This window comes from Urocitellus parryii, chromosome 16 (assembly GCF_045843805.1).
Source record: "Urocitellus parryii isolate mUroPar1 chromosome 16, mUroPar1.hap1, whole genome shotgun sequence".
Taxonomy (NCBI): Eukaryota; Metazoa; Chordata; class Mammalia; order Rodentia; family Sciuridae; genus Urocitellus; species Urocitellus parryii.
In genome coordinates, this window is record NC_135546.1 from 14,019,133 (window position 1) to 14,032,302 (window position 13,170).

General features: G+C 43.0%; 1 protein-coding gene across 6 annotated transcripts in view; it reads left to right on the forward strand.

Annotated features, from left to right (window-relative positions):
• The first annotated feature begins 8,622 nt into the window (after positions 1-8,622).
• Positions 8,623-13,170, forward strand: part of Mtmr14 (myotubularin related protein 14) — a 48,143-nt gene continuing 43,595 nt past the window's right edge. For all 6 annotated transcript variants that reach the window (XM_077793423.1, XM_026383076.2, XM_026383075.2 and 3 more), the window contains exons 1-2: positions 8,623-8,885; positions 10,117-10,265. In XM_077793423.1, coding sequence (XP_077649549.1) covers positions 8,730-8,885; positions 10,117-10,265 — 305 coding nt within the window. In that variant the 5' untranslated portion in view covers positions 8,623-8,729. The remainder of the gene's footprint in view (positions 8,886-10,116; positions 10,266-13,170) is intronic.

Below are 13,170 nucleotides of genomic sequence, written 5' to 3' on the forward strand. Positions count from 1 at the left end.
GAAACTGGATCTCACTGAGTTGCTAGCGCCTCACTTTTGCTGAGGCTGGCTTTGAACTCGCAATCTTCCTGCCTCAGCCTCCCAAGCCACTAAGATTACAGGCATGCGCCACCGTGCCCAGCTAGATTCAGTTTCTAATGTGATTTCTGTGTGGCATTTGACCCAGTCAGTAAAATCTATAAGCCTCTATTTTGACCATTCTGTAGCCAATTTGATTTTTATGTTGTCAGCATCATGTTAATAAAGAACTTTATCCACGGTTGGATCAGATTGAGGACTTTTGAATCCTGTGAGCAATCTTTTTTGCTGTGGATCACCCCACCCCACCTCCAACTTGCAATCCTCCTGCCTCAGCCTCTCCAGTTACTGGAATTACAGGCATGTACCATGCTGCTCAGCCCTGTGGTCAATTTTATCAAAATCAGAAAATGATGCATTAGGAATCACATAGCACCACCTACGAAGTTCTGCTGCACAAATCTTAAACCTGAATATATTCCACTCTAGGGTTAATATCTGCTTGATAGACTTTACAGGGGATAGAAAAACAAGATGACAATGTGGGATGCAAAAGTCACAGGTAGAAAGTGGCAAATCCTGGGGAGAAATGATTCTGTTTCTTCAACAAACAAGGATAAAAAGGGGGAAAAAAGAGAGAGAAGAAAAACAGTGGGAGAATCATGGAATAAAAGAGTTACGAGATATATCCAATGCAACATTTAGATCTTGTCTGGATTCTAAAATTTTTAAATTTATATTTACATTAATGATGATGATGATGATGATGATGATGATGATGATTGCAATCCTGGGAATTGAACCCAGGGGCATTTTACCACTGAGCTATATATCCTCAGTCCTTTTTATTTTAAATTTTGAAACAGAGACTTGCTAGGTTGCTAAGGCTGACCTCCAACTTGTGATTGTTCTACCTTAGCCCAAGTAGCTGGGATTACAGGTGTGCACCAATACACCCGACTTTGGATGGATACCAGCTCTGGTGCTTAGGCTTGTGGACAGCCTTCTTGGCTACTGTCACTCCCTCCTTAAAACAGAGTTCTCAGGGGCTGGGGCTGTAGCTCAGTGGCAGAGCACTTGCCTAGCATGTGTGAGGCACTGGGTTGATCCTCAGCACCACATAAAAGTAAACAAATAAAATAAAGGCATACTGTCCATCTACAACTACAAAACAACAAGAACAACAACAACAAAAGAGTTCTGAGCTGGGTATAGTGGCTCATACCTATAATCTCACCTACTTGGGAGCCTGAGGCAGGAGGATGGCAAATTCAAAGCCAGCCTCAGCAATTTAGCAAGACTGTCTGAAAAGAAACAAACCAACAAATAAAAAGGTCTGAGGATACAGCTCAGAGGTAAAGGCCTCTGATTTCCTTGCCTAGTATGGGTGGGGGGCTTTTCTTCATTATGGAAAGGTTCCTTAGTAAAAAGGTAAGCCAGAGAATAAGAAATGAGAGAATGAGAAATGATATTTGCAATACCTAAATTTCAAAAAGGGACTCATAACCAGAATATCCAAATGTCATCTACAAGTCAATAAGAAAATACATCACGTGGGGGCAGGCCCCAAATTTCTTAATAAGACACCTATAGCACAAGAGTTAAAACCAAGAATCAACAAATGGGACGAATTCAAACTAAAAAGTTTTTTTCTCAGCAAGAGAAATAATATGTGAGGTGAATAGGGAGCCTACATCCTGGGAACAAATTTTTACCCCTCAAACATCAGATAGAGCTCTAATCTCTAGAGTATACAAAGAACTCAAAAAGTTAAACAACAAAAAAGCAAATAACCTAATCAACAAATGGGCCAAGGACTTGAACAGAAACTTCTCAGAAGAGGATATACAATCAATCAACAAATACATGAAAAAATGCTCACCATCTCTAGCAATCAGAGAAATGCAAATTAAAACTACTCTAAGATACCATCTCACTTCAGTAAGAATGGCAGCCATTATGAAGTCAAACAACAATAAGTGCTGGCGAGGATGGAGGGAGGGGGGAAGGTACATTCATACATTGCTAGTGGGACTGCAAATTAGTGCAGCCAATTTGGAAAGTAGTATGGAGATTCCTTGGAAAGCTGGGAATGGAACCACCATTTGACCCAGCTATTCCCCTTCTTGGATTATACCCAAAAGACCTAAAAAGAGCATACTACAGGGTCACAGCCACATCAATGTTTATAGCCGCACAGTTCACAATAGCTAGAATGTGGAACCAACCTAGATGCCTTTCAATAGATGAATGGATTAAAAAATGTGGCATTTATACACAATGGAATATTACTCAGCACTAAAAAATAACAAGATCATGGCATTTGCAGGCAAATGGATGGCATTAGAGCAGATTATGCTAAGTGAAGTTAGCCAATCCCTAAAAAACAAATGCCAAATGTCTTCTCAGATATAAGGGGGGGTGACTCAAAATAAGATAGGGAGGAGACGCATGAGAAGAAGACTACCACTAAATAGGGAAGAGAGGTGGGAGGGAAAAAGAGGGAGAAGGGGAGTTGCACGGAAGATGGAAGGAGAACCTCATTGTTATACAGAATACATATATGATGTTGTAATGAGAAAAAGAAAAAAAAGTGTGTCACATTAGATTGGATAGAAAGAAAGGATGGGAGAGGAGGGGAGGAGTAGGGAGGATAGGAAGGGCAGCAGAATAGAATAGACAATATGATTGATGTATGTACATTCCATGTATGTATTATATGTCAAAATACATTCTGCTGTCATGTATGACTAAAAAAAATAAAAATTAAAAAAAAAAAAAGAAAACAGGTAGGGCTGGGATTTGGCTCAGTGGCAGAGCGCTTGCCTCGCTTATATGAGGCACTGGGTTTGATCCTCAGCACCATATAAAAATAAATAAATAAAATAAAGATATAGTGTCCAACTACAACTAAAAAGGAAGAAAAAAAAATACAGATAACCCAAATAGAAAATTGAGCAAAAGATGTTAAAGTGCTACTCAAAGGTGTATATTTAAATCAGCAGTAAATGTGGAAGAGGTGATCAACTTCATTAATCAGAGACATGCAAATTAAAACCAAAATTAACTATGCTGAGAGAAGCCAGATGCAGAAGAGTACACATTGTATGATTCCATTTATAGGAGAGTCTGGGGACAGAAAGCAAATCAGTGGTTGCCTGGGGATGGGGATCAGAGGGGTTGGCTGGAAGGAGATTCAAAGGAACTTTATGGGAGGTGATAACAAGTATTCAATATCCTGATTGTGGTGGCGATTTTATAATTTGGCAACACTTCTCAACATGTACCAGTAGAGTGGGTGTATTTTATCATACATACTCTGTACTTCAGTAAAGTTGATTTTTTTTTTTTTTTTTTTTTTTGGCTGGATATAGTCCCATGTGTCTGTGGTCCCAGCTGCTGGAGAGCCTGAGGCAGGAGGTCTCTAAATTTTTTAGAAGGTATCTAAAATTAAAAATAAATAAAGTTAGTGTTTTATAAGCCCAATAAGATAACCACTACATTCTCACCAGAGCTGCTAAAATGAAAATTACCACATGGTGGCAAGATGCAAGCATGTGGGACTAGAAATGAACACAACCTCCAGGGAAAACTCTGAAAAACTTATACACACATTGACCATCAAATCCATCAATTCGACTCCTTGGTAGATACCTAGGAGAAATGTCTTATAGGCTTAGGCTTAGCAAAAATATCTACCAAATGGGGCTGGGGATGTGGCTCAAGCGGTAGCGCGATCGCCTGGCATGCGTGTGTCCCGGGTTGGATCCTCAGCACCACATACAAACAAAGATGTTGTGTCCGCCAAATACTAAAAAATAAATATTAAAATTCTCTCTCACTCTTTCTTTAATATATATATATATATATCTACCAAATAACTCATAAGATCATGTAAGGATGGCCTTAGGCCATTTTAAAACTCCAGTCTCAGTAGGCACACCTAACAGAGCCCTCCAGTATGGCCCTCAGGCACAAACAAGTCACTTCTCCCCACCCTGACAAACTCTGAGTGAAGTCTCAGGCAGACTGTCCTTGCCAGATAAGAGGGAAAGGCACCCACCAAGAGGGAAAGGCAAAAAGATCAGGGTGGGGACCACCAGACCAGATGTTTTAACCCCAGGGTAAATGACATCACTAAGAGACCTGCTGGCAGCTGATAAGGATTGAAAGAGGCATCAAAAGCTCCAAAATTTGCTATAAATAATGGAGCAAATGAACAGACATTCAGCCAGCTGACACTGAGGCACCCAAGCCTGAGAGCCTGATGAGGACCTGGATTAACATCCCAACTCTTCTCATCTGCCTAAACCTCTGTATTGTTCTTTTGCCCTCAAACTCTACAGCAGCCTCTTAACTCTGGTGAGAAATGGACTTCTCCCTATGACTGACTGCCTTCTCAGCCAGCCGTCAGCTCCACCCCAGGAGAGGCTTGCCTTGGTTCCTGACCTGATCATGGTGGTCTGAGTTAAGTGTGCATCTGCTGGACTTAAAGCATAAGGCTTGAGACTTTTGATCTGACACTTGAACTTAGCAAGCAGAGGGAATGTCTGTCATGAGCTTTTCATGATTAAATGTGTTTGCAGAACTTAGAATTAATCTAGAATTGTTTGCTGTGAATTGATTATGTCTATTGCAGTGCCTAGCATTAAGGATTGTCGTTTTCTTGATTAAGAACCTATAGAGTGAAATTATATTGAGTGATTTGAGTGAATAAAGCATTGACTAGGACAGAAGCGTGCGGACATTCTTTATTTCTCCCCCTGGACAGCGTAAGTCGCACCTTTTGCCCATCATGATGAAGCCAGATTTAAAGTTAGGTAGCCAGTGTAGTTAGGTAAATTTGGTCTAATATCGAGTGAAATCTAAAATGGAGGCCATGCTGGGAATGACTCAGGAAAAACACAGGACAATTCATGGAATGTTAATGAAGTCCTGAAGAGGCCCTAGGCCAAAGTCCACCTGGAAGAAGTATTAATGAATAGCCCCCAGCAGATTTGAAGATAGCCCATCACAAAGAAGTGATAATGAAGTCCTTCCTGCTCAGACTACTTCTTTGGCCCACCTGTGTCCCACCCCTCGGGCCTTCCAACCTACATTCCACCACTGAAAGAACTATAAAAAGGGGAGACAACTGCACTTCCACGGATTCCACCTCTTGGATCCCCTTCTTCCTCTGGGAGAAGTCTTTTCTGCTGTCCTTTAATAAACTTCTAATTTCTACTCTGACCTTGCCTCGGCGTGCGTCTTTGGTGTTATTCTTCAACATCAGGGAAGCAAGGACTCGTCACGGGTCAACAGCGGTAACAATGACAGAGCATTATTATTATATTATTATTATTTTGAGACAGAATCATGCTAAGTTACACAGGTTGCCCTCCAACTCTTGGGCTCATGCTATCCTCCTGCCTCCCAAGGAGCTGGGACTACAGGTGTGTGCCATGTTCCGGGCTACATTCATTTTATTTATTTTGTGCAATGCTGGGTTTCAAATGCAGGTCCTCTTGAATGACAGCTGTACATTCTACCACTGAGCCACACACCCCAGCCCTAGATAACTTTTTTTTTTTTTTTTTTTGGTACCATCGTTTGAACTCAGGGGCACTCAACCACTGACCCACATCCCCAGCCTTATTTTGTATTTCATTTAGAGACAGGGTCTCACTGAGTTGCTTAGTGCCTCACCACCATTGCTGAGGGTGTCTTTGAACTCTCGATCCTTCTATCTCAGCCTCCCAAGTCACTGAGATGACAGGCCTGCACCACCATGCTGGGCCCCACAGAACTATTTTTATTAGCCCAAAACATATAAACTATATAAATGTCCATCAGCAATGAAACAAAAAAAAATTGTCATTTTTTTTATTCAATGGCATAACACTGAGAATGAACAACTACCATTACATGCAAAAAATAGACTAATCTTAAGAACATTATGTTGAAGGAAAATAACTAAACACAAAAGAATACACATTATGGGGCTGGGGTTGTAGCTCAATGGTAGAGTGCTTGCCTAGCACATGTGGGGCACTGAGTTCAATCCTCAGCACCTTATATAAATAAAAGAATGAACGAATGAATGAATGAATTGTGTGCATGTACAAGTAACAGAAATATTTTTTTTAACAGAAATATTTTTACATAAGAATTCTCTATTAAAAAAAGTACACATTATGATTTCATTTGATTAAAGTTCAAAAACACAACTAATATATGTACGAAGGCAGAAAAAGCTTTGTAAACTCAACAAGCCGAAACAACTGTTTACCTGTCTGAGATTTTATTAGCGGGTCTGTAGTGGCCAGTTGCAGAAAAGAAGTGGGTGGAGAGAGAGAGAGAGAACCCCCGAACAGGGTGTTGATATTTATGGGCTCAATGCGGGATGAGGAGGAGCAGGGCGAGTAGGCTGTTACTTCTTCATTGGCCAAGAGTTCGAGCCACTTCAGGGATTGGAGGTGCGCCATTCAAAGTTCGAGCCATTCACAGGGATTGGAGTTGATGGTTCGAGGGCCATTCAGTGCATCCTGAGCGCTCTGGGCACCATCTTTACCAACAATATACACTATTAGAAGTCAAGATAGTGATTATCTAGTTGGGGAATGTGTAGTGACTGACAGTGGACAGGTATGATTCATGTTTTGCCTTGTTATGCCTCTTGTGAATCTGAGAAAAACCGGTGTTTTAATTATGATTAATGGGACTGTATTTTGACAGCACTAACTCCATACTGAATTTTCTCTAGTAAAACAAGCTTTGAGCCAAGTGGCAGCTGACAGTTTCACTTGATAATCGGTTGACTGATAGCCACAGGAAAACTGTGTGCAATAGTTGATTTCCTGGAACTTTCCCTCCAAAAACTGACACCTAGAAGTTGAGTGAATAAACCTTCTGGAACCATAAATTCCAGTTCCTTCATACTGCTCACTAAGATGCCACTCTGGGGACGGTTATTTTGCAAAAGCATTAGTTGATCAACATCCTGCCTGAGTGAATAAAACAAATCCTTTACTTCATTGCTGACAACTGGTGGCAATTCAGACCCATTCAAGTGTCACTTTGAATGGACCATTTTGGTCCTGACCATTTTTGGCCACTGACCATTTTGGATAATTTCACTGTGGATAGTGTTTGGGTCCTTACCAGTGCTCTGTGCTTGAGGAATTTTCTTTTTATCTATTTTGCCTATATTTTCATATATTCCTTTTACTTGTTTTTGCTTATTTTATTTTTGTGTGTCTTAGGATAAACCGATTCATTTAGTTTGTCAGTTCATGGAAGAACCAGGCACAGAGGAACGCTGCCTGTAATCCTAGCAACTCAGGAGGCTAAGGCAGGAGGCTCACAGTTTGGAGACCAGCCTCAGCGATTTAGCAAGACCCAGTCTCAAAATTAAATATAAAAAGGGCTGGAGACAAAACTCAGCGGTAGTGTTGCCGAAAGCTCGTCCTTGTCCCTAATGGCAATCCAATAATAAGGACATGGTTTTGAGAAAAAGGGGAAAGGGTTAATGCTTTGCCAGCAAAGAAGAAACATCAGGGACTCCTGTCCCAAAGGCTGTGATTCTGCCCATCAGCAGGAACAGGGAGGGGGCTTTTAAAGAGATGATTCAAAGGCTAAATTCCACTAGTTCTCTGTTGGAGTTGTAATTCACTTGTTAATTTGGGAGGCGGTCCTTTCAGAGATCTTCTGGTATCATCCCTAAAGTCTGATAGTGGACCTGTACTCAAGGATAGCTAAATCTGCCTAGAATGGGGAAGAAAGGTAAACCAGTTTCCCCAAAGATTAGGGGTCGGAGAGATTAGGGAGAGAGGAAGAGAAAGAAATATGTCCATTTTAAACATAAATTGCAGTGGCAGAGAAGCAAGGATTACATTCAAAGCATAAAGTGGACCACTACTACAGACAGTAGAGCTCCCCTGGGTTCAATCCCCAGTACCCCCGCCCCCCCCAAAAAGAGGGGGGAATAATCCCTTGACAGGGAAGAATTCATTAATTAGGAGAGACTGGCATTTGCCAATTATTGTTGAGCACTGTGGTGGATACATGAGGTTCCAGTATACTACTGTCTCCCCTTTCCTGAATATTTGAAATATTCCATTAGAGAGAGAGAGGGAGAGAGAGAAAAGAATACAGCGCTTTTCATACCTTCTTGATTCCTCCACAACATAGGATTTCTTTATAAAATGTGGTTGGCCATATGGTGCACTATGCTCATAAGGACGTTGTGAAGAGCAGTGGCGGAAAAGTGCTTTATGAAATGCTGTTTTGATATTAGTTACTACTGCTATTATGGTTGCCCAGGCTAATTTGGTGCCTTCCCTTCTCTCTATAATGGTTCATTCCACTTTTCTCCGCTTTCTACTGGTTTCTTCCTACTAGCCCCTCCCGCCGCAGTCCCGATGGTTCAGCCCGGCTTCCCCGGGGGAAACCCCGTGGGGCGGAGCCCCAACAGCTGCGAGTGGCTGCGGCCCCCTCCCGGAGACCACTTGGATCGCTCCGCGTCACGGGTGGGCCGGTAGTCGTGGGTAAGGCGCGAGTGCCGGGTTCTGATTGGCCAGGACCAGAGTAAACATCCGGCGGAGTGGGGCGGGGCCGGAAGTGGAAGAAGAAGGCGGCGGCTGAGGCGGTTCGCGAGGTTCCAGAGTAGCAGTCGGTGCCGCCAGGTGCCATGGGCCCGGCTGAGGCGTATTGAGGGGACGTGGGGCTGGACCATGGCTGGCGCTCGGGCCGCCGCCGCCGCCTCGGCAGGGTCCTCAGCCTCTTCAGGCAACCCACCGCCTCAGGAGCCGGGGCTCGGGGAGCTGCTAGAAGAGTTCTCCCGGACTCAGTACCGGGCCAAGGACGGCAGCGGGACGAGCGGTTCTAAGGTGAGCACTGAGGCACGGAGAACTGGAGCAGACCCCTGTCTTGGGAAGTTAGAAAGGAAAGACTGAGGTCCGAGGGCACAGGAAAGTAGAAGTGAGACTTGTCTGCTGAGGAAGAGGGTAGAGAGGGAACTTCTCTGGGTCTGGACCCGGAGAGTAAGGGGCGGGCTTAAAAATGAAAAAAAGGAGAAACTAGAATCCGAATGAGCAGAGGAAGGCGGTCTTTTTAGTTTGAGACTAGGGGTTTGGAGGTCAAGGGTCAGAGCTGAGGGACCTGGAGCAAAGGTTAGAAGAAAGCTAAGGAATGTCATTATCCTGCTTCTGGTGCCTGGGGGATGGGGGTGGTTCAGGGCAAAACCACCACATCTAAGTAAAAATAGGGAGAGGATTCCTCCAGGTCAGAGGTCAGAATGAAAGGGCAGAACCGAGCCAAGAGATGGACTGCCAAGAGATGGACTGCTGAGTTGCCTCCTTATAAGGTCTCAGCATGACTTAGGCCCATCCCTTTCCTTCCCCTATAGAGCAGGAAGACAACCCACACTCCCTCTCTGTTCCTTTATCAAAAGAAGGTCTCAATTCCTCTCTTTTTTTCCCCCCTTGGGATTTCCCTCAGACCTTCCACTGCACCTGGGCTTGATGCCGCTCCAGGCCTTCTTATCACTTGTAAACTTCTTGAGATGTTACAGACTTATGTTTTTTCCCCTCTAATGGACCTTTCTTGAACTGTGAACAAAGTGAACAGCCTTAGGGGGAGCTGTGCCTTCTATTTTTATAAGGAAATGGTGTGTTATTAGACACTGTCTGAAGTTCTTATTGATTACAAGGACTAGAGCTTCAAGGTACTAGTCTGAAGCTGGAGAAGAGGGAATAATCTGTCACCAAGGGTAGGTGATGGGTTAGTGACAGGTTTTGTAATCTTGAGAAAGATATATTTTATGTGTTGTCATTTCATTTGAAGCTAATGAAAGTTGTGATCCTGCCCCCCAAATGCTGAACACGCACAGTTTTTACATGTAATATCAGTGGGTTTAGGGTCCTTCCTGAAGTATGCCATATGGGTTAATGAACATGTAGGGTCTGTGAGCTAGCATCATGATGTCTATTCATAGCACTGAATAATAATAATAATCACAGAGGCACATGTCATTCTCAGTGACCTCTCAAGTAATGGACCACATAAATATGACCCAGAGAACACCAGAATCTTTTTCATGCTTAAATCTCCTCTGTGCAGGTTGAGCGCATTGAGAAGAGATGTCTGGAGCTGTTTGGCCGAGACTACTGTTTCAGTGTGATTCCAAATGTGAATGGGGATATCTGTGGTCACTATCCCCGACACATCGTGTTCCTGGAGTATGAGAGTTCTGAGAAGGAGAAAGACACGTGAGCATCATGTGATCATAGTATGCTTGTTGGGAGATCCTGGAAACTCATCCCTGGGGACAGGAAGTTGTTGCTGGGCAGGGCAGACATACTTTCTTGCCATGTTAAGAATAACTGACATGTCGGGTGTGGTGGTGCATGCCTGTAATCCCAGAAGATCTAGAGGCTGAGACAGGTGGATCACAAGTTCAAAACCAGGCTCAGCAATGGCGAGGTGCTAAGCAATTCAGTGAGACCCTGTATCTGAATAAAATACAAAAATAGGGATAGGGATGTGGCTCAGTGGTCAAGTACCTCTGAATTCAATCAGTGGTACAAAAAAAAAAAAAAAGAATAACTGGCAAATTATTCTTGGCCAGTTAAGAATAACTTCAGGGTTCAGTAAATTAAGTTGGCAAGTTGTAACAGCATAGAGGAATTGGGAGTCATGACCCTGGATTTCTCTCACTCTTTCTCTAGAGCTCATTGTCCTGAGACATTACATCACACTTCACCTCTCTGAACAAATTGGGTGTTCTTTTCTTTCTTTTTTTTCCAAGAGTATGAGTGGGTGGTGTGCTGTCAAGACAGGCTTAATAGTGTTTGCCATATGTAGCCCTTAAGAACCTCAAGTTTAGAGTGAGAATGCTTGAGTTTATATACTGGATGCCCCATTTGCTGGCTATCGCTAACCCTGGATAAGTTATTTAACCTCTTTTTCCTCAGTTTTCTCATTGGTAATTCCCTGCCTCATCTTAATTAGTGCTTGCAAGGACCAATTAAACTTCTAGAAAATTTGCTAGTGCAGTTCCTGATGATAAGTAGTACTAATTCAAGCCTGACATGTTTGTTGTAGGAATTAGAAATAAGAGTTACATTAGTAGGCACCAAGACCTGAGTGTTTTTTGTGGGATAACAATTCATAGGAGAGTAGACATGAAGAGCCTAGTGTAGGAGATGCCCTATAGGCAGTCAGTAAATGGTCACAGTTGTTTGACACTAATGACAGGACTGAAGTTCAAGGTTTGCTCTAGAGTTTCTTCTCCTAACTTCCCTGCTTGCTACTGATCTTGCTGCTGTCTTATATTTCTGTATGGACAAAGTATCAAGATGAATGCTATAGCTGACTCATGGTATACAGTGCAACCAGTCCTCTCTATATTAAAGTATGGCCATCTGTGGGCCCGAGAACCTAGTAGAAGTGTAGAATCCCAGGTCCCAGGTCTGTCGAACCAGAATCACAACATAACAAGCTGTCCAAGTTATTCAAATACACATTAAGGCTTGAAAGTGCTACTGTAGGCAAACCAAGGAGAATGGTGAATCTGCCTTTTGTGTGTCTGGGAAGACCTTATGGTAGGGGAGCCTTTGCAGCTGCCATTAGAAGGATGACTAGAATTTCTCTGAAGTTCCTTAGGGACTAGCTTATATAGGGTCTTGATCATCAGGCCAAAAGCGGGACTTGTGGATCATGTGTGTTAGTGGTTTTGTAGCAGTATCCCCTGAGCACACATTAAGAGTACAAATTCTAGGGCTGGGGATGTGGCTCAAGCGGTAGCGCGCTCGCCTGGCATGCGTGCGGCCCGGGTTCGATCCTCAGCACCACATACCAACAAAGATGTTGTGTCCGCCGAGAACTAAAAAATAAATATTAAAAAAAAAAATTCTCTCTCTCTCCTCTCTCACTCTCTCTAAAAAAAAAAAAAAAAAAAAGAGTACAAATTCTAGGGCTGGGGATGTGGCTCAAACGGTAGCAGGCTCGCCTGGCATGCGTGCGGCCCGGGTTCGATCCTCAGCACCACATACAAACAAAGATGTTGTGTCTGCCGAAAACTAAAAAAAAAAAAAAATATTAAAGAAAAAATTCTCTCTCTCCCTCTCCCTCTCTCTTCAAAAAAAAAAAAAAAAAAAAAGAGTACGAATTCTAGCTGCACTTGGAGGCACACACCTTAATCCCAGCTACTTGGGAGTCTAAAGCAGGAGAATCAAAAGTTTGAAGCCAGCCTGGAAAACTTAGTGAGACTCTACCTCAAGATTAAAAGAGCTGGGGTTGTGGCTCAGTGGTAGAGTGCCCCTGGATTCAATCCCTAGTACTACCAAAAAAAAAAAAAAAGTACAGATTCTAGAGCCACCCTGGTCCTTCTGAATCAGAGTTTCCAGAATCTGCCTTCTCAGAACTCCCTAGATACTTACATGCTGTAATACTGCTACTGTGGGCCACAGGGAACCAGAAAATGCTTACAAGCAGAGGAACAGCCTGCTCAGTTTCCTCAATCTTACAGTGGGTATTTCTCTTAAGAGTGCCCGACTCATGAGGTCTGCTGGGGTTCCTAAGTAAATGAATATATTAAGGCCTCTTTATGAAGGTTATAGAAAGTATGGTCACCTTCCTCTGTGGGGATCTCCAGTCCTAAAGAACTGGGCTTTGTTAAGGCCCCTTATTTATGGTTCTTATCTCTTCCTAACTCCTTCCAGAGTTAGGTAAACTTACCTCCTATGATCCTTTAGCCTACAGTTGCTCAATGAGGACTTTTCTTTTACCTTGCCCTTCCCCTTTTTTCTACTCCCCTCAGGGCTGGCTGGCAGTTTACCTCTATCCTGATGGCATTCTGATATTAAGCCCAGCTCTCTACCCCTGGGATCTTGTTACAATGCAGAATCTGATTTCACTACTTTTGAGGTGGGGATGTTTTCTAACATGCTCCCAGGTGATGCCAAATAACAGTAGGTGGAAGAACTTGGTCTTGGTCACCTCAAAGAAGCTTTTCCTGGAAGGCAAACAATTTCATTGCTGATTCAGTCTAGCTCTTAAAGAGAAGGAAACTAATATTTGTTGATTAGCTACTGGTTGGTAGGTGTTAGGGTCTCATACATTATGCTGCATCCCCCAAGAAGACAGTATTGGCCCATTCTGCAGAGGAGAAAG